The 18,723-nt window shown below is 39.0% G+C and overlaps 1 protein-coding gene across 4 annotated transcripts; it reads right to left on the reverse strand.

Moving 5' to 3' along the window:
- Window positions 1–587: 587 nt before the first annotated feature.
- On the reverse strand, window positions 588–17,107 carry tbcela (tubulin folding cofactor E-like a). 4 transcript variants are annotated; one of them, XM_030745078.1, is made up of 11 exons: window positions 17,008–17,107; window positions 15,138–15,238; window positions 14,962–15,032; window positions 11,363–11,542; window positions 10,657–10,796; window positions 10,327–10,508; window positions 8,083–8,339; window positions 4,566–4,692; window positions 4,296–4,412; window positions 4,082–4,193; window positions 588–840 (listed from the first exon to the last, which is right to left on the reverse strand). In XM_030745078.1, exons 4-11 carry the CDS (start codon window positions 11,508–11,510, stop codon window positions 634–636), a joined length of 1,290 nt encoding a protein of 429 aa, XP_030600938.1. In that variant the 5' UTR covers window positions 11,511–11,542; window positions 14,962–15,032; window positions 15,138–15,238; window positions 17,008–17,107; the 3' UTR covers window positions 588–633. The 4 variants fall into 4 exon arrangements, with proteins under 4 accessions (XP_030600938.1, XP_030600939.1, XP_030600936.1 ...); XM_030745079.1 differs by lacking the exon at window positions 17,008–17,107 and having other exon boundaries at window positions 15,138–15,275; XM_030745076.1 differs by lacking the exons at window positions 15,138–15,238; window positions 17,008–17,107 and having other exon boundaries at window positions 14,962–15,131.
- Window positions 17,108–18,723: the final 1,616 nt, after the last annotated feature.

An 18,723-nucleotide genomic window follows, 5' to 3' on the forward strand; every position in this document is an offset into this window, starting at 1 on the left:
AAATGAAGCTTCATCACCAACCCTTCAGTTAACAGTGTTTCTGGCGCGAGTGCTCCTCTGCTCCTCCTGATATTGTGCCTTAGGTAAAGGTGCAGATGAGAGCGATTCTCTTCCACTCGGCAGCACTGCCTCACTACTACTCAGTGGAACGTTTGCAACAAGTGGGCAAGCGAGTGATGTCGGAGACTTGCCTATGCAGGTGCTATGGTACATGCCGTGTGCTAAGAGACAGAGCTGCAGCGAAGCTTTGCTGGTTCAGCAGCGCCCTCCCCTCCGCTAAAACTGCTAGCTGACTGCGAGATGCTCTTCTCGGCTGTTCCCCAGTGTCACATTTGTCCACTAACTCCAGTGGTTCCCCTCAGATAAAGCTCAATTAAATAAAGACAGGATCTTCTCCAGACTGACTGCACTTCCAGTGCCCACTTCTATTTCACAGCCACTCAGCAGCCCACTGTAGTCCACTGTCTAGTCTCCTTGATGGTGCTCATATTGCTTTCGTAATTTCTATGTATGCTCTCTCATTCCAAAAAGTGCTGCTGTTCCATTTTCCAATTATTTTGCTATATCATTTAACCAATCAGAAAAAATCCAGTTTATCAATTTATTCTCGTCAGCCAGCAGGACATTAGCTGTTCACTTGGTCTTGGGCACCACCAGTATTTCATCACCGTCTTGGATGCTGTAGGAGTGGAGAGCTCGTGTGTTGTACTTCATTTCCTCTGGACCGAAGGCGCTGCACTTGTCGATGTAGTAGAGCCTCATGCTATGGGTGGACAGCTGGACCACTGTTGTCAGCTGCTTTTTCAGCTCAGCTACTGTCTGGTCCAAACGGATGCTCAGCTGGCACAAAGACAAACAGTTTCTACATTTGAGACTTTAAGAATAAGAGCAAACGCACAACAGGCTAAAGTCAGGAACTGTTTGCAGATAAGGCTGACAGCTATACTGTTAAAACTAAGCCAACACAAGCCAGGCCATGAATTACATTTCACTCACACATCGTTATCCAAGACGGTGACAAAAATCACCATGGCAGAAAACTGCACCAACTATTTATTGAATGGACTGGTCTAAAAACCTGATTTTTAGTATTGTGTTAAATCCATGGCATAGCCCTCTGCCCTACACCATAGAGTACACTGTGGTAGGGCTGCTTGATTATGGAAAAAATTATAATCATGATTATTTAACACGATTACTCAATGACTTTGTAAACACACTGCATTTATTGCACTTAAAGAACAGTGAATTCCTTGAAATCTAGTGCACTTCTACAATCTCTTGAAAAGAAATAATTAATTGAAAATACAGAATATATAAATAAAATATAAAAATATAAATAAAATATTAAAAATATTTAAATAAATTACAACACAAATGAATACATTATAAATTAAACACAAATGATAAATAAATAGATAAATAAATAGAAAGGTAATACCAGTTATCATGACTAATAATACTAAGAAGAAATAGGACCAAGTTATTTAGACCAAATAAACTTGCTCACATCCTGTACATGTATTCTAAACAGTAACTCAATCCAAGAACATGGATGCTGGCCCATTACAGCCCCCAGCAAACAGGAAACATGTTCAGCTTCAGGCTAAATCAGGATTATTCAGGCCGACACAGCAAATACTGGTTATACTGGCAGGGCTGCAGTGTTTGAACTTCAGGTGGTTGAAGAGGTGGTCGTGTTGTGGATGGTACAGACACCACCATGTAGCAAATCTGTGTTAATTTACGTGTTAATTACTGTGTGGTTGTGGCCCAGTGTTTTATATGCGGTGCCGGCTGATAAAAACAAATAAAATGCTGGAACTTTTCCTCTGATGGGTCCTCGCTCTTTGCTGCAGTCAGCTTTTTTTCAGGTGCAAACGTATCTGTCCCTCTAGTTTTTCCACTTCTTCGTTCATTCCCTCATGTCCATTTTGATAGTTTCAGCAATCTCCCTCTAGGAATTTGCTGACCTTATCAATCTAATCCTTATATTGATGCTGTGGTTATTTTTCCTTTTACTGATACAATGATTGTTAGGCCTGAATTATTGCAGGGCTGACTTATGTAACCAGAAACCCCTCTGAACCTTAAGCGGTAATCACAATACTCGTGCGCTGCATTGACCTGATGTGTAGTTACATTTCTGGAGAGGTGCACGTCAGGTTACGTTGTAGGGTTCAGAGATGATTTCCTGTCACATACGTAGGCTCCGCAAAGACCCGATGCAGAAGCAACTTATTCTCTCACTGATAAATATAAAAACTGCAGGGAAGGTTACATTGTAGGCCCCACAAGCTGAAGCATAGATCAGCCCCAAGAGTATGCTTGCAGAGCATAATTATGACAAAATAATTTTAAGAATTATCATTTTTGTCTATTCCACTGTTTTTTAATTAATCCTGTGATTTGATCTTTAAAAGCACACCAAGTGGAAAGAAAAATATTATCAGGATATATTCATTTTACCACTCTGTGCGCTCTCCCTGCTGCTGTTTATCTGTGACATGACAGCTGCACGAGAGAGCTCTGAAACCTCTGATACACATTAAAGTCCTCTCTGTGTTCTGACACTCTCCCATAGCCTAAAAAAAAACTGCTATAGATTATCACCAGATAAAAGCAAAATTTATTTTAATGATTTAAAATTACTGGCAATAATCGACCCTACAGATGTAACTGGTCAGTTTTCACATCTGAGCTCTAATGGCAATCCAAGCCTGTAGATTTAGGATTAATTATTTAGCATTAGGATCAAGCACATTCCAGTGAGAAGGAGATGCTCAGTTTGCACTGCTGTAACTTTACAGGTGGGCTTCAGTCAGTGGTTTTAGTAAGATATGGCTTAACAAGTTGGATATATAAAGCGTATTCCTTTATCACAGAATCTATATCACATTTAAGCATACTGTAAATAAATGAATCAGTGAACATAACCTGCTCTGGACCAGGATATGTGTTCAGCAAAAGCTATGACTGTGATTTAGCCGAGTTAGAGCCATCTCTGTGAGACTGACCCCTTGAGAAGAGAAAAAAAAAAACTGGTTCTATAGTTTCTAAATACTCGAGTATACTAACACCTAATCAGTAACTGACTGTGTATTAATGCTGGGCCAGTATTTAAAAGTTGTTTTAATAGAGTTTCTAGTTTGAGCTGAAGATAAGGACAGTGACAGCAGTGAGAATGAACCTAAACACTGAAGCTGCACACAGTAAACTAGAAGAATGAGCTGCACAGGCAAGTAAAAATGATCTCTGATGGTTTGTTACTACAAGCAACTCCCTTTACATTACATACATGATTTATTGTTAAGATAAAACTGATTGGAGCAGCTTTAAAGCGCAAATTAACTGTTGGGATTAATTTGCGCTGTTTTAATTTTTATTTATTTAATTTTTATTTATTTATTTTGTTTTATTTATTTATTTTGTTTTATTTATTTAATTTTTGCACAAATTAACTGTTGGGATTAAAAAAAATCCAAGACCCTAGAAATGAAAGTATGACCTGAGCATACTTTAATAGATATTTTACCAAAATTGTGTCTGATATATGTGCTATCTTTGGGAAATTTAGCATCTGCCATGAAATGTAAATGTGTATTGTTTAAGGCTTTGTGGGCTTGAACACACCTTGAGTGTACACTATATATTCGTACTGATCAAATCATTGATAGGTTTAAGTATCCCTGAGTAAAATAATTGAACTCCATGTGCCTTCACAGCAATATTTTATTTTGTAATCACTGAAGATGTTATCATAACAAAATTGGTATTCCATGATATGTTAGATAAACTGGTGCTTATAGTAATATTAAAACTTCCTTAGAGTACTGGTTTTATGGTAAACTCAGTCTTAAGAAAATCTTTTACTAAGTCCATCTACTTCTAAATGTAGTGTTTGAGTATTAAGGGCAAAGTACTCAGACATGATTTACTAAAGTGATTCACAATGGACCGCAACGTCCAGTATAACTAGTAAAGAAAGAAAAGAAAGCAGGGGTTACATTTGACAACTTCCAAAAGGTATTTTTCATTTGGGGACTGTTCACAATAGCAGCTTATTAAATGCCAAACTGACCTGTTCTACTTTTTCCTCACAGTGAACCTCCACCTGGGCACGGCAGCGAGGTCGGAGGTCAATCTCAGCAAGTGGTTCAAGCTTGCCATACTTGTTGACAAGGGAATGGTATCTGAAGAGGAGAGCAGGGTGTGTTTGTTTTAACAGCACATACACTACATGTCAGCAACACTCATACAACTGCTGATACAGTGTGAACAGGAGTGCAGTGTACCTATAAGGCAGCTCCTCTTCAGGGTAGTCTAAGTAGTATCGTATGAAGAATCTCTCTGCGTCTTCTCTCTCACTGTCAGTTACAACACTGCCATTTAGCAGTGATATCGAGGGAAGCCTGAGGGGAAGTGATGACATATTTTGCAGGTATTTGTGATCCTGTTAATTTACCTTCTACAGTTCAACATAGATCTGTGTACAATTTAAGCTCTCCTCAGTGCCCTCCTCTTGCTATGAACGATGTAATTTCTCTCTAATATCACCAACTTACTGTGCTATCATGAGGCTACGTCGCTCTGCGTTGGTGTAGGCCTGCAGTAAGGGAATACCCTGCAGGCGGACCTCCTCCAACTTGGGGAAGAAATTCAGCTTCTCTATGTCTTCCCATTGGTTTAGACCTGACAGTGTGCACACAGACACACACACAGACACACAGACACACACACAAGTCATGTTTCAAGTTGTTACCCAGAAAGCTGTTTTGAACACTAAGGAGTATTTACAGGCACTGGGGTGAAAAACTGCACACGTGATCAAAGTTGTACACTGTGAAATGTTTTTATCTGTTGACTGTGTGATCAATGCCCTGAAGTGAAGTCAAGTGAGTCAGCAGCGGAGATGTGGGGTTAAAATTAAGTCAGCTAACCAAACCTCTATAGTAGTAGCTACTTATGTCTATTCAAGGCAGACAGTTTGAGGCCACATTACTCACAAGACATTATATATACAGTATAACAGATGCAATATAATATCACACAAGTGATATTCCATCATGTTACGCACTATACATATGACATTATCTTTTCTTAAAGATGATACTCCAAATTAGTTTTAAAGTGGACCCATTGTGCTTTTCCTCATTTATATACTCATGTATATATACACAATGATGGATGAAATAGTGTGGTCAGAACCTATATGAATAGATCTTGTTAGCCTAACGCTCAGGCTTTATTCACAACTCAACCTTCAGCAGTAATGAGGGTAATCTAGTCACCAGGTTATGATAAGTAAGAACCCTGTCCCTGTCTCTCTATACTCTCCTTTTTTCCCCTCTTTCCTTTACCCAGGTTACATGCTAAAGCATGCTAAAGCTTTACTTAACCCTTTAACATGAGGCCATTGCCACCAATACACCTGTTACCTGCCTTTAACAGCCTTTAACACAGAGTGTATCACTACTGAGACATCTAATCAAATGTACTTTGCATTACTGTAATTACACGACCATTTGTCCTACTGGAAAAATTCAAACTGTTTCTGAAACCCAACACCAACAGTAATTGTTGCCAGAAGTCTGCGGACAGCAAGGTATTTGAAGATACATTCTGTGTTAAAGGCTTAACGTGCTTAAGTAAAGACCTACAGTATATCTGAATATTATTCTAAAACGGTAACAAGGCTGATGGCAGCTAAAGAGACACTGTTAATAGGTGGCAAGTAAGCATTTGTCTAAAGAACATGTTTGATGATAGTGACTTTTTTCCAGTCCAAAAATTTCACAAAAGGTTTCATATTCACCTTTGCTAAGCCTTTTACTGATGTCCGAATACTTTTAAATCTAACAGAGTTTAAACTCACACATTAGTGTTAAAAAGTGTAGTTTCTCATGTGGCTACTTTTTTTTTTTGTTTGATTATCAAGAGATTATACAAAGCTGTTCACATTATATGCATTTTCCATTGCTTACATAGCTTCTCAAACGCTTCTTTTTTAAACATATAAAACACCATACAAACATAAGAACAGGAAAAATAAAAATAAGAAAAAATAAAAAGAGAAAAAAAAGGGGGGGCGGGGCTTAAAGTAAAAAAGATATTTTACCTATCCTTTTAGTGTAGAGATTTTAGGTACTCCACAAAGGGTGTCCACTTACGAGTGAATTTTTCTTTACTAGCCTTCACTGTCAGCACAATTTTTTCTATCTTCAGATATGTTCTTACAGTGTTGAGCCATTGTAATGGATAAATAGATAAATGAGATTTTGAAAAGTGGACTCTATTTATTACTTTAAACTGCACAAGCTGCAACCTAGCACATGGTGTACCAGAACGTATGCTGAGAATCACCTTATCCCACCATGCCTCAGACAGTTCAACACCTAATTCACGTTCCCAAGCATTCTGATTTTACCAAATGAATCAGACTCCATTGCCATAAGTTTTCCATATATATTAGAGAAGGGTGATTTCTGGCTAAGCCCAAGTGCCAGGAAGTCAACCCATGGTGGATCCTCATGTGGCTACCTGAGGACTAACACAGACTAACTTTAAAGTGTTTACATGTTTACAGCCTGATGTAGAAAATTATTTTGGTCTTTTTTTTTTGTTATAACTCATTCTTTTGAGCTTGATTAAAGATTAACACAAACATACCACTTGAGTTAGTAGCTCACTGTCAGGTTTCACTGCAGTGTACCTCTGAGTTGTGTGGACCCTTTCATTGTAGTGGTTGACAAGCAGAGAAGGAAGGCCATAGTGACAGATGTAGCAATATCAAGTGACACTAACATCAAGGAGGAACATGAGAAGCTTGGGAAATACCAAGGGCCGAGAGAAGAGCTAAAGAGCATGTGGAAAGTGAAGGCAACAGTGGTCCCCGTGGTAATCACAACACTTGGGGCAGTGACCCCCAAACTGGGAGAGTGGCTCCAGCAGATTCCAGGAACGACATCCAAGATCTCTGTCCTGTTCTGGCAGCATAGGAACAAGAACAGCTAAGATACTGCCCTGGACCCTTAAGCAGAGGAGGACAAAGACTGCCATAATAAGTAAGTGAGTAAAATGTATTTATATAGCACCTTTCTAGATAAAAAATCACAAAGATCACAACAATCAAAGGAAAAATGGTAATACACAGTAAAACACACACAAACCACTAGTTAAAAGCAAGCCTGTACAAATAAGTCTTAAGCTGCTCTTTAAAATGATTCAGTCGAGTCCACGGATCTCAGGTGTAATGGTAGTACATTCCAAAGTTTAGGAGTCGCAACCTCAAGTGCGCAGGCTCCTTTAGTTTTCAGTTTAGAGTGAAGAACCACCAACAGATTTTGGTCATAAAACCTCAATGGTCTGTATGTGGGTCTAAGAGCTTGCTAATGTATGCAGGTATTTGACCACGCAGAGCTCTGAAAGTGATCACTACGATTTTATGAGCATTTTTATATTGTGACGAATTAAGTTTTGGTTTTGACGACAAGAAACCTGCTGTTTAAAATCCTTACGAACTATGCTGCCTTATTAGCTCTTATTTCAAGTAACTTATACTTCTGGAAAGATCCAAAATAATGGAGACTGAACTTACTTTAGACTGTAGAAGAGAATTCTATATTTTAAGAACAATAAGCGTCGAGGGATAAATCTGAGACAGACTGGCCTGTTCTTTGCCTCAGGCATAGGAGATATGACAAATGGATGTACTGCAGTCAATACGAGCATGTCTTTGTATACTGTTTTTGTCCCTTTTTCTCTCAAAAGAACTCTAAAAATAGACTCTGCATTGATCGACTCCAAATAGAAACAATTCCTGAGATAAAGCAGGGACGGATCTGTTTTAATAAACTACAAAGCCTTTAGGATCCAGTGATATATTTGCTTGTGCTAATTTTATCAGCTATTATCAAGCTGAAATTATAATTGTGGACAGACTGCTACACACTGTGCTGAGAACAGGAACAGTTCAACATTCCCTCCTGAAATAAAACCATCATGGGTAATTACACACTAAGTTTAAGCAGTTCCATGCCCAAAACTAACACACAGACCAAGCCAGGGCTGAAATGCGCTTACCTGAGTTGTGCAGGTTGATGCTGCGTAATCTGGGGAACAGCCTTTGCAGGATATCCTTGCTGTCCTGAATGGAGGACAAGTTGTTGTTTGCCATAACCAGAGTGTCCAGGCAGGGAAACATGGTGCCAAACTTGCGGACCTCGGCCCACTCCTTGAGGCTATTGTCGGTGATATGAAGCAGGCGCAGGGTGGGGCAGGCCACACTGGAGGGACTCACGCTACTGTACTCATTATGGCACAGGAACAGCTCCTCCAACCTGCAGGACACCACAGGAGAGAGCAGGGTGGAGGGTGAAGGCTGCTGGGTGCAGAGAGACTTATCATACAGTCACTACCTTTCCAATAAAGAACCAAAACCCAGATTTTAGACTGCATTACTTCCACACTATAGTATTGACTACTATACCATGTTGTATTATAGTGTGCTATACTACACTCACCGGCCACTTCGTTTACCAGGCCAACTGCTTGTTAACACAATCATTTAATCAGCTAATGACATGGCAGAAACTCAATCCAGCTAGTCATGTGGATATGGTCAGTACAATCTGCTGAAGTTTAAATGGAGCATCAGAATGAAGAACAAAGGTGATTTAAGCGACTTTGAGTGTGGCATGGCTGTTGGTGCCAGGTGGGCCGATCTGAGTATTTCAGAAACTGCTGATGTATTGAGATGAACTCTAGGGTTTATGGAGAATGGTCTGAATAAGAGAAAATATGAAGTGAGTGGCAGTTTTCTGGGTAAAAATGCCTTCTTGATGTGAGCGATCAGAAGAGAATGGGCTTTCAGCGGCTAGCAAGGCAACAGTAACTCAAATAACCACTTGTTAAAACCAAGGTATGCAGAAGAGCATCTCTGAATGCATAATACATAGAAACTTGGAGCAGATAGGTCGACAGCAGTAGAAGACCACACTGAGACCCACTTGTGTTAGCTAAGAACAGTAAACTAAGGCTACAGTTTGCACTGGCCAACCAAAATTGGACAACAGAAGATTTGTGCTGCAACATTTGTATGGTAAGCTCAGAATTTGGTGTAAACAACATAAAAGCATGGATCCATCCTGCCTCGTATCAGTGGTTCAAGCTGCTGGTGATGGTGTAATAGTGTGGGGGATATTTTCTTGGCACACTTTGGGCCCCTTAATATCATCTGAGCATGGTTTAAACTTCACAGCCCGACTATTGTTGCTGACCACAGTGTACCCATCTTCTGACGCCTGCTTCCAGCAGGATAATGTTCCATGCCACAAAGCTCAAATAATCTCAAACTGGTTTCTTAAACCTGACAGATATTCAAATGGCCTCCACAGCCACTATATCTCAATCCAATAGAGCACCTTTGCCTTTGGGATGTGGTGGAAGGGGAGATTCTCATCGTGAACGTGCAGCCGACAAATCTCAGTCCTTATTGAATCTGTGCCATGAAGAATTAAAGCTGTTCTGAAGGCAAGTGGGGGTCCAGCCTGGTATTAGCAAAGTGCATCTAATAAATTGTCTGATGAGTTATTAGTGATACTACTGTGCTATACTACAGTGTTGTCTACTATTGTGTATTAACTGCAAATCTATATATTCATAGTTTGCCTCAAAATTTTCTGCTCTTTCATTATAGCATTTTTATGTGTACATAGAGAAAAAACACATTTGTCCTTTCAATAAAGGGTTAACAAAAGCTTATCTTCTATCAAATCTTAAACGTGCGTTGGTTATTTATTGTATGATTTGAAGGGAACGGTTCTGGTGGAATGATTACTTGGAAAAATTAGAGAAAATTATGATCTTTAAGGAATTTCTTTTTTCGTCTTATTTCTTTTGCAGAGGTGTTCACACCTGCTGATGATCAATTATTCAAATGCATCTGATTAACAGCACCTGGCTGCTATTTAACCTTTGAATTCCTATGGAAGCAGTAAGGGTGTACGTAGTGATTCACTGCTTCTGCTGTTTGGCTTAGTTTTTGTTACATAAATAATGACAGTGTAATAACACTAATAACACCTAATTTTAGAGCCTGCTGATGCATAAAACCTTAGAGTGTGCTTTGTTCTATCTTGAAATAAAACTAACTAAAACCACGGAATTACAGTTAGTAAGAAAATACATTTTTTGTTATGTTTGTTATAATTTGGGTAAACTGATATCATCAAATGTATGCAGGGATTTGTCATTCAAAGTGAGATGAAATTAAACAAAACAATGTTGTGTGAATTAAAGACAGCTTAGTGAAGCTGTTCTTCTTACTCCGGTATCTCCCGAGTGAGCAGTATCACGGTGTCCCAGGACACCTGAGTGTTGTTGAGGACGAGGCGTCGGACACTGGAGAAGGCTTCAGCCCACCGTGGCTCAAGGGTCATTCCTGCCAGGGGGTTGGAGCTCAGGTTGAGGAACTCCAGATTGGGAATGTTAGATACAATTTTACTGATCTGAAAAAGGACAGTAATAGGTTTCTTAAATATGTTGTAATGAACAGTATCACCACAGATTTAAAAAAAAAAAAAAGCCTTAAAACATCTAACTGATTTCCTAAAATAGGCTAGACATTGTGCTGACATCAAAATTAGATCACAGCACCTCATGCCAGTCCTGCAGCTTGTTGTGAGACAGATCCAGCTCCATGACATGAGCACAGAAGGCGGCGATCTCAGCCTGGTCTCCTGACCTGCTGATCCCACAGCTATTCAACACCAGCACGCTGGGCAGGTTCAAACGGTCTAGGACGAAGGAAAGAGAAGGACGGAATTATTAAGAATTAATCACACAGAAAGGAAAGTTGTGTATGCTGATGCTCCAAACACAAGATCGTGAAAATTTAACACTTCCCAAAATAGTCTAACTATTGTGATGTAGGCTTGGATCACGTCCTTCAGTGGTGGGTCCACTTTTACCACACCTTATAAGACTTAAAAAACTATAATAAAATCTAAAAATGTAGACAACCTGGTGAAAAATGATACTTCATACTTGCTACTTCAAGTTGTAATTAAATGTTGCTCACTCTGCTGTTTTCTCCTTGTTCTGTTGGGATGATCCACTTTAATTCTTGCATTTAAGGATTTCAGTATCTCAAAGGACACAATCAATGCAAACGGAGCACATCACACTCTGAAAAGCTATTGGATTGGAAAACAGCCCACACCTATCCACAGTGGAGCCAATCCCAGCCTGTCGTAGGGCTCCATCCTTAGATCTTTTTTTCAAATCCTCGCTGGGAAGAGCTAAGATGTGACAAAGAGACCTGTTAGCCTTTTCAGAAGCCTGATAGTTCTCTACAGCTCACCTTTCATTGGGGAACCTTGAGGACCTCCAGTGGACACCACCACCACACCCATACCAGGCCCTCTGCGGTACGGGAAGTTCTCTGGGCTATACTTTTCACTGATCACCTCTACAAAGGTACGGCCCTCCTTGTCCTCTGGTGGCTCCATGGCTCCTTCCTGCTGTGCAGCCTCCCCTTCAGCTGGCCAGCAAGGTGCAAAACAAAACATATGTTCACAGTGATCAGCTATGAGCATGTCTATATTTTAACCAGCTGATGCTACAACAAACATTTATTCTCATTTACTGATTCATCTACAGCAGTGGTTCCCAAAGTCAAGAGTGCTGCGGTCCACCTAAAAACCAGCTAGAAGTCTGTCTTTACTCTCATCAAAATGTCAGAGAAAGTGATGAATTTCCTTGAAAATTTGATTTAAAAAAACAAACAACACAGGCTGTTGGCTATAAATTGCTAATACTACCCAGTCATATGTAAAGTGCTAATGCTAAAATGTAACCCACTTGTTGCTGGGACACAAACTTCAATACAAGAGCAGTAAATTTAGGTGAGAGTAATGAGCAATTTCACAAACTAAACACCTCCTGTTACTAGTTTTAATTCACTTTTTAAATAATTAAATACATTTATATAAATATGTAACTACGCATACTTGTGAGTAATTTTAAACTGCAGTCCACCTGCAGTACCTTTGCAGCCAACGAGGGGGGCGCTACCCACACTTTGGGAACCACTGGTCTACCAATTATATTTCTGAATAACCAGTAAATCATTTGACCTATAAGACATGAAAAATGCCCAAAGCAACATACTGAAGCGTTCTTGTTTCGGTATTTATAATGCAGCAGCTGAAACCAGAAAATCTTTTTGCTTTTGTATCATGAAAAATCAGTTATTCATCAGAAAAAACAAACAAATCAAATCTATAAACTAGTTAATTGTTGCAGCTTTAGTCCAGGCTGGCTTATACAATGAATGCAATTAATGTTTAGGAGGTGGCTGGAAGCTGGACTACACACAAACAACCATAATTAACAGAAAGCAGAATCACTGGCTGTTTTATTCATCATAATGTAACAATATAAACTACAGTACAGCCACAGGTTTATCTCCACTGATATGAAAATGCTAAACAGATCCCAGCTAATGTTACCATATTATGATGAAAAGCCACGTAAACTGAAGGAAAAAAGTGGAAACAATTTTTGACCACAGGTTTCATATATGTAATTTCTCCATAATCTTCTCCAACACTCATAAACCTTTGAAAACCTTTGCTAAATATAACATTTCCACAAAATCTAGCTAACTGTGCAGCAAAGCAATCGCTGCGAGAAATAAACAACTTATAAGCATGCGGAGGAGATGGCTCCATTAATGGCATCACTTTGACATTGAGCTCATTCGTATACTGTACCCTTTCATCCATCAAGAATTCCCCGACACACAAACTCAATTTAAGCAAGAGCCCATTGATCTTACACATCAAACTCTATCGGACAGTACCACTGCCTGCCTTTTGCAGCTGCAACAGTGTCACAATTCAGGGAAATTTCTTGAGTGGACTCAATAGCAGACATCAGACTGAATGTATTCAGTAATATTAAAAGGATCTCATCTTTGAACTTACAGTAGCACAGAAAGCACTGCACTGAGGTGGCAGGAAAACCAGCAAACCAGCCAGGTTACAAAAGACTCAGACTACTCTAAACGCTGCCTCTGTGTGACATCAATGCATTTACCTAATATGGTCCTCTCAGGCAACTACATGCAACCTATTTGTGTTAATACAGCGATGAACTGCGATAAATTGGCGAATTACCATCTGTTGCAGATCTATTGCTGTCTACACACAGAAATTCACATTTAGAGTCCAGCAAGAACCTCAGATTTGAAATTGAAATTCAGAAATTCCTCCACAGAGTGGCATTGTTGCTGCAGGATGGCAATTTAACCGCTAAATGACAGATGCTTGGCAGCCTCATTTTTATAGTAGAATATAACCAGAATAGAATCAGATGGAAACTTGCTGAGTCAATTTTCAAACTGCAAACAAGTTGCTGACAACTGACTCAGATTGCCAAAACATTGCAATCAATCTGTCTGCATTTATAAACCAGATGGCAATTATTTGTAAACCTTCATCAATCTGGGTGTGGATGACGCTCAGGAGGCAGAACAGGTTGGAAGGTTGGTGGTTTGAACCCTGGCTGCTCCAGTCTGAATGCTAAAGTATCCTTAGGCAAAATAATGAACCCCAAGTTGCTCCCGAGGCGTTCATCAGAGTGTGAATGTGTGTGAATGTGTGTGAATGTGTGTGAATGGGTGAATGAGGCTTGTTGTGTAAAGCGCTTTGAGTGTTCAACATAGAGTAGAAAAGTGCTGCATAAGAACCAGCCCAGTTTACCATTATTTGTGTTTCATTCATAATGTATTTATTTATATTGCAATTTATTTATATATGTTTTATACTGTATTTACATTTTTAAATTTTATTGATATATTCTGTATTTTATTTTAAATTTAGCATTTATTTCGCAAAGAGATTTTTGAAATGCACTAGATTTCAAAGTATTCACTGTTCTTTAAGTGCAATAAATGCAGTTTGTTTACAAAGTCAATGAGTAATCATGTTAAATAATCATGATTTCAATATTGACCAAAATAATTGTGATTACAATTTTTTCCATAATCGAGCAGCCCCAGTCTTAATTAATAGGTATCAGATTGGATCAAGTCATTAATGGAGGGAAATACCTATAGCTATTGATTCATTAGTAGAGTGTGATGAACACAAACTCCACACACAGTTTCAGCTCAACAGTCTTTTTTTCTTGAAACACCATTCTCAATACATCCCATCCAGAAATTCCATAACCAGTTATCTCACCGAGTGTTAGTGCAGTGATAACTTCCTAACATCTGAAGGATCTGTCTTATGATTTCAGTATTTTATATGCAGTTCTGCTTTCATCATAGTTAGAAAACAAACACACACAAGATAATTTCACATCTGCTTTAGGGGGTCACATCTGCTTCCCTCTCCTTAATGACCCAGAGCTGATGAATGTCTACAAGGTTTCTGCTTCTCTTTATCAGCAAAACACACACATCGACCTGGTTAAATAGTTGATTTTCCCAGAAAAGAAGAAGAAGAAGACAGACCCTTCTGCTGATCCTTTAACATTTGAGGAAAAAAAAAAAAAAAAAGAGGAAGCACCTTCTGACCTTACTTAGCATTCAAGTTTGTATAATTAAAATGATGAGCATCTGTTTTAAAAGGCTTGGTGGGCAGAGCGTCACTGTGGAATCTGCTGCAGGGAAGCATAAATTATGTAGTGATATAGCCAAAGTAAAAAAATAAATAAATAAAAGGCTCCTGTTGCAATATCTTATTTGCCCAAAATGCGCTGCAGTGAATTGCGGTAACGGATGAAATCAATTTGTTATTGTGCAGCTAATAAATCAAGACATTTCTTACGTAGTGGTTTTTGCTGACATAAGACAAATAAATACCACAGCAGACACACGTGTTTGAAGCAGCGTCCTGATCGAGAGAATTCAGAGCTCTACCTGAACCGTTACAGCAGGAAGTGTCTTACCTGAAGAGACGTCCGCCTTAATCTGTCCACTGTCACTGCTCGCCGTCGTCTTCTGTTTTTGTGCTGAAGGCCTGTAAAGGAAACCGGGAGAAGCTTTCTTCATTTTGAAACCACTGTTTTATTCTGTTCCATTTCCAAACTGAAACAGGCATTGGGGCTTTATCAGCAGGTCTTACTCCAGAGTGGCTGGTAGGGCTGACAGACGTCTGCAGAAAAATGCTGGTCCCTCTTTGATCAGCGGGTGCGATTTACTCTAGACCGTCCCAAAGAGGAAGGACTGGGAGGCCATTCACCACATGGAGAACAAACAGGGTCAAAGATCAGTTTCTGCCTTGAGAGGCATTTGCCAGTATCAATAAAACAGAAGAAGACGGAAGTACTTTTAGATTTCTCAAGAGCTGCTGTGAGCCCACGGTTCAGACCGGAATTTCCTCCAAAGCGATGAGATCATACAATTGAATTAGAGGCCATAAACCATGTAAGTATAATCAGTGACTGATTATTGTGAACTAACTCAATAAATACTTTGATAAAGAGGGAACCTCAAAGGTGTAATGAGGTTCTGATTTGTTAGGGGTGAAGCAGAATGCAGAAATCCATTAAGAACAACTTTAGGTTTCTTTAGCTTTTATCTGCAAAACATGATGACCAAGGAACAAGAATGATATCCACTTAAATTTGGCACATATCTTTTCAGCAATGCAACATTTATTTCAGCAAAATTACAACTATTAAATGTGGTTCCCAAGCTAACAGAAATTATGCAATAAATTAATAGATGAATGAGTAAATAAATAAATAAATGCTACCACAATAAGAAGCAAACTGGTTCCAGAGTTATTGTAATAATAACAGACCTTAGTTTTTGGATGTCTTATTAAGAATTTTGTTGTGCAGCTCTTAGCTCTTTATAAAAACTTAATATCACTGCATTCAGCATTTGCTGTTAAGGCCAAGCACCTATAAAGTAACTCATTAAATGACAGGATTAGGCTTGCTGTTATTTGAGAAGTGAACTTAACAAAACTCTCTTGAATCACTTGCATTTTCTTCTTCGTCTGTTTGTTGTTGAATGTATGTGACCAAATCTGACCCCCTGCTGCCCTCCGAACCAGTGCCATTGGCCTGTATGACAGTAGTATGGATAAGAGCTGTGGCAAACTGTTACTTAGTATTTACAGTTCAAATATTGTTCTTCGTATGCCACACCATTTATTTTATAGCTTAATTTACTTTTTAATCTGTGAACTAATAAGTAACAATTATAAATCTAATAATTTGTAAACAGTATTTACTAATGCAATTTCCTGCACTATTTATTTCCAGTCAAATATTCCGTTACTTTTTTCTTGGTCCCACCTCTGCCGACCCATTAAAAAAAGAAAGCAAACAGAAGCTTAAAAAGCCCCTGCATTTCAGGAATTTGTAACACGTGCTGTGCGACTGAGCGTGACGTTCATGCACATTCAGCACACACCTTTTTGACAAAGCAGCGCTTAATTAGAGCCTGTCAATTTGGTGACGATTCTCACGTAAACCACAAGTACACCGATAATAAAAGTTGATTATTTAATATTGCACCATCATTTTCTTCAGTGGGATTAAAGCCGAATTGATGTATGCCAATTGGTGATTAGACAAAGGTGCTATAATAGTGTTGTTAGGCTACAAATAGGCCGAAATTACACTTACACTTCAAAACTGACAGGTTTTCGAATGGAGTTTGGCCTGTCCACCAATGAGGAAAGCCAGCCCAGAACAGAGGACAACAGCACCCTTTTCCACTCTACCACAAACTAAAAGAAAACAGCGAAACAACTGCTAAACAATACGCGCGAACCGCCTGCTGCTGGCAGTCTGGGAGCAGACAGTGTCCAGAACAGGCTCAGCATTAGAGTGACCCCCAGCAGCAGAGGCTCGATGGAGCCCGACATGGATTACAGATGGCAGCGATACAACCACGCTTCAAACCATCACCGGCCGATGACAGCCTGCTCACATACCGAGGCAGGAACGCATGAAACGGAAGGTCTTCCTTCTGCCTACCTTTAAACGTCTACTTTGAAATCCCCCTTGTTGATGAAAACAAACCAGCTGTCACTTTGCTCTCCCCTACATCCCGGAAGTGACGTCGCTCGATAGCTGAAAATGCATTTTTGTTTGTTTGTTTGTTTTTCAACCAATAACTTTATATTTAGCGGTAAAATATTTGTGACACCATTTGTAGCTTTTGAGAAATATTTCGCGATGGTATCGAATTAAAAAAACAAACAAAAAAAAAAACAACGGAGGTACCGAGAGTGGTGGATCTATGATGTCACTGAGTTACTACTGCTATTACTGCTACTGCTGCTGCTGATCACCATGATCATGGATTGGTGGTGCCTTGTTGCCCGTGCAGCTGATTCTCTGCAGATGTTGCCTTTTTATATGATGTTATCATGATGGCAGACATGTTGTCACAGCAGGTGTAACTTAACTGGTGGCTACATTTAGCTTGACTGAGCAGAAGTTCATGACTGCAGACTGGATGACCAGGACACACGAAGACATGAAGAACAAATGCTTATCATTTAGGATCAGTATGGTTCACTGAGACTGTCTGAGTAGGTGGGAAATTCAGGGACATTTTGCATGCATTTGACCCCCAAGGAATAACATCCGATTATGAATTGGGAATTAATACCATCAGTTTTTAACTTAATTATCCCTACCACACATAAAAAGTGCTGTGATCTCACTCAGCGGCATTTCCTCTTACACTGGACCAGTGCACACACAGTTTGTGGGAGGCAGAAAGGAAAGACCAGTGATGGATCTGATATTAAAACAAAACAAAGTACTTTGTGAGTTTTTGTAGGTTGTTTCTGGCTTTACCAACTAGTCTTTGGTTCGTTGGTGTGAACAGATGCTACATGCACATAAAAGCATACTGACTCTGACTCTCACATCTGGAACCAAGCAAACACAAAAAAGCACAGAATAGTGACTCATGCCTACATGAGCTTTGTCTCAACAGGAATAACTGAATAATTTAAGAATGATTAATGGAAAACAAAACAGAATTCCAGAGAGTATATAATACATATATACTTATATAAGTATATAATGAATCATTACCTAATGCCTGATTTTGGTATTTCCATCATAAAATGTGGAAATTAGGGCATAAAATTATCAGAATGCAGGCAACTAAGTACAATTAAGCATATTTACTGTTGCAACCAGATTTGAGCTTTGGTTCAGTAATGGTACTATCACGGGTCAGCTAAATCTCCTAGTGTGCTGATTTTTATATTTTTATATTTATTTATTTATTTTTTTACCATTTTGTTTGTTTGTTTTACATTTCTGATAGAATTTTCAGATGTCTTATGAACCCCATCTGACTGGTAGTTGGCACCCTGCCAACTACCCCACTTTAAAAAAAAAAAAAATCCTGGAAACACCCCTGCAATGTTTTTTTTTTTTTTTTTTTTTAATGACAGAACATGTTCAGCTATTTGCTCTTTGGCTTTCACTAAAAGCTGCTTAAATCTCAGGAATTATTTGTAAGGTAGGAAAAAGTACATGATTTTGATTTAGTCATGTTAAAGGGTTTGAACATTTGGGCCAATTGGTAACATAACAAGAAGGAAAAAGGTGAATTCTAGTTCACACTGGCAACATTTTATCCATATGGATGCAAAGTACATTCATTTTCATAGAAAATGCTGTGAAGCAAGACTGTCCTCTTTTGTTCTGAATTGAGTCTGAAATATC

The sequence above is a fragment of the Archocentrus centrarchus genome, chromosome 13 (genome assembly GCF_007364275.1).
Source record: "Archocentrus centrarchus isolate MPI-CPG fArcCen1 chromosome 13, fArcCen1, whole genome shotgun sequence".
Lineage (NCBI taxonomy): Eukaryota > Metazoa > Chordata > Actinopteri > Cichliformes > Cichlidae > Archocentrus > Archocentrus centrarchus.

Excerpts from the sequence above, each read along its gene's own strand:
- tbcela (XM_030745076.1), bottom strand. The coding sequence starts at position 15,064 with ATGAAGAAAGCTTCTCCCGGTTTCCTTTACAGGCCTTCAGCACAAAAA. Across the intron at positions 11,543-14,961 it reads TAAGGCGGACGTCTCTTCAG|CTGAAGGGGAGGCTGCACAG; the intron begins GTAAGACACTTC and ends CTTGCTGGCCAG. Across the intron at positions 4,194-4,295 it reads GAAGAGGAGCTGCCTTATAG|ATACCATTCCCTTGTCAACA; the intron begins GTACACTGCACT and ends TCTCCTCTTCAG.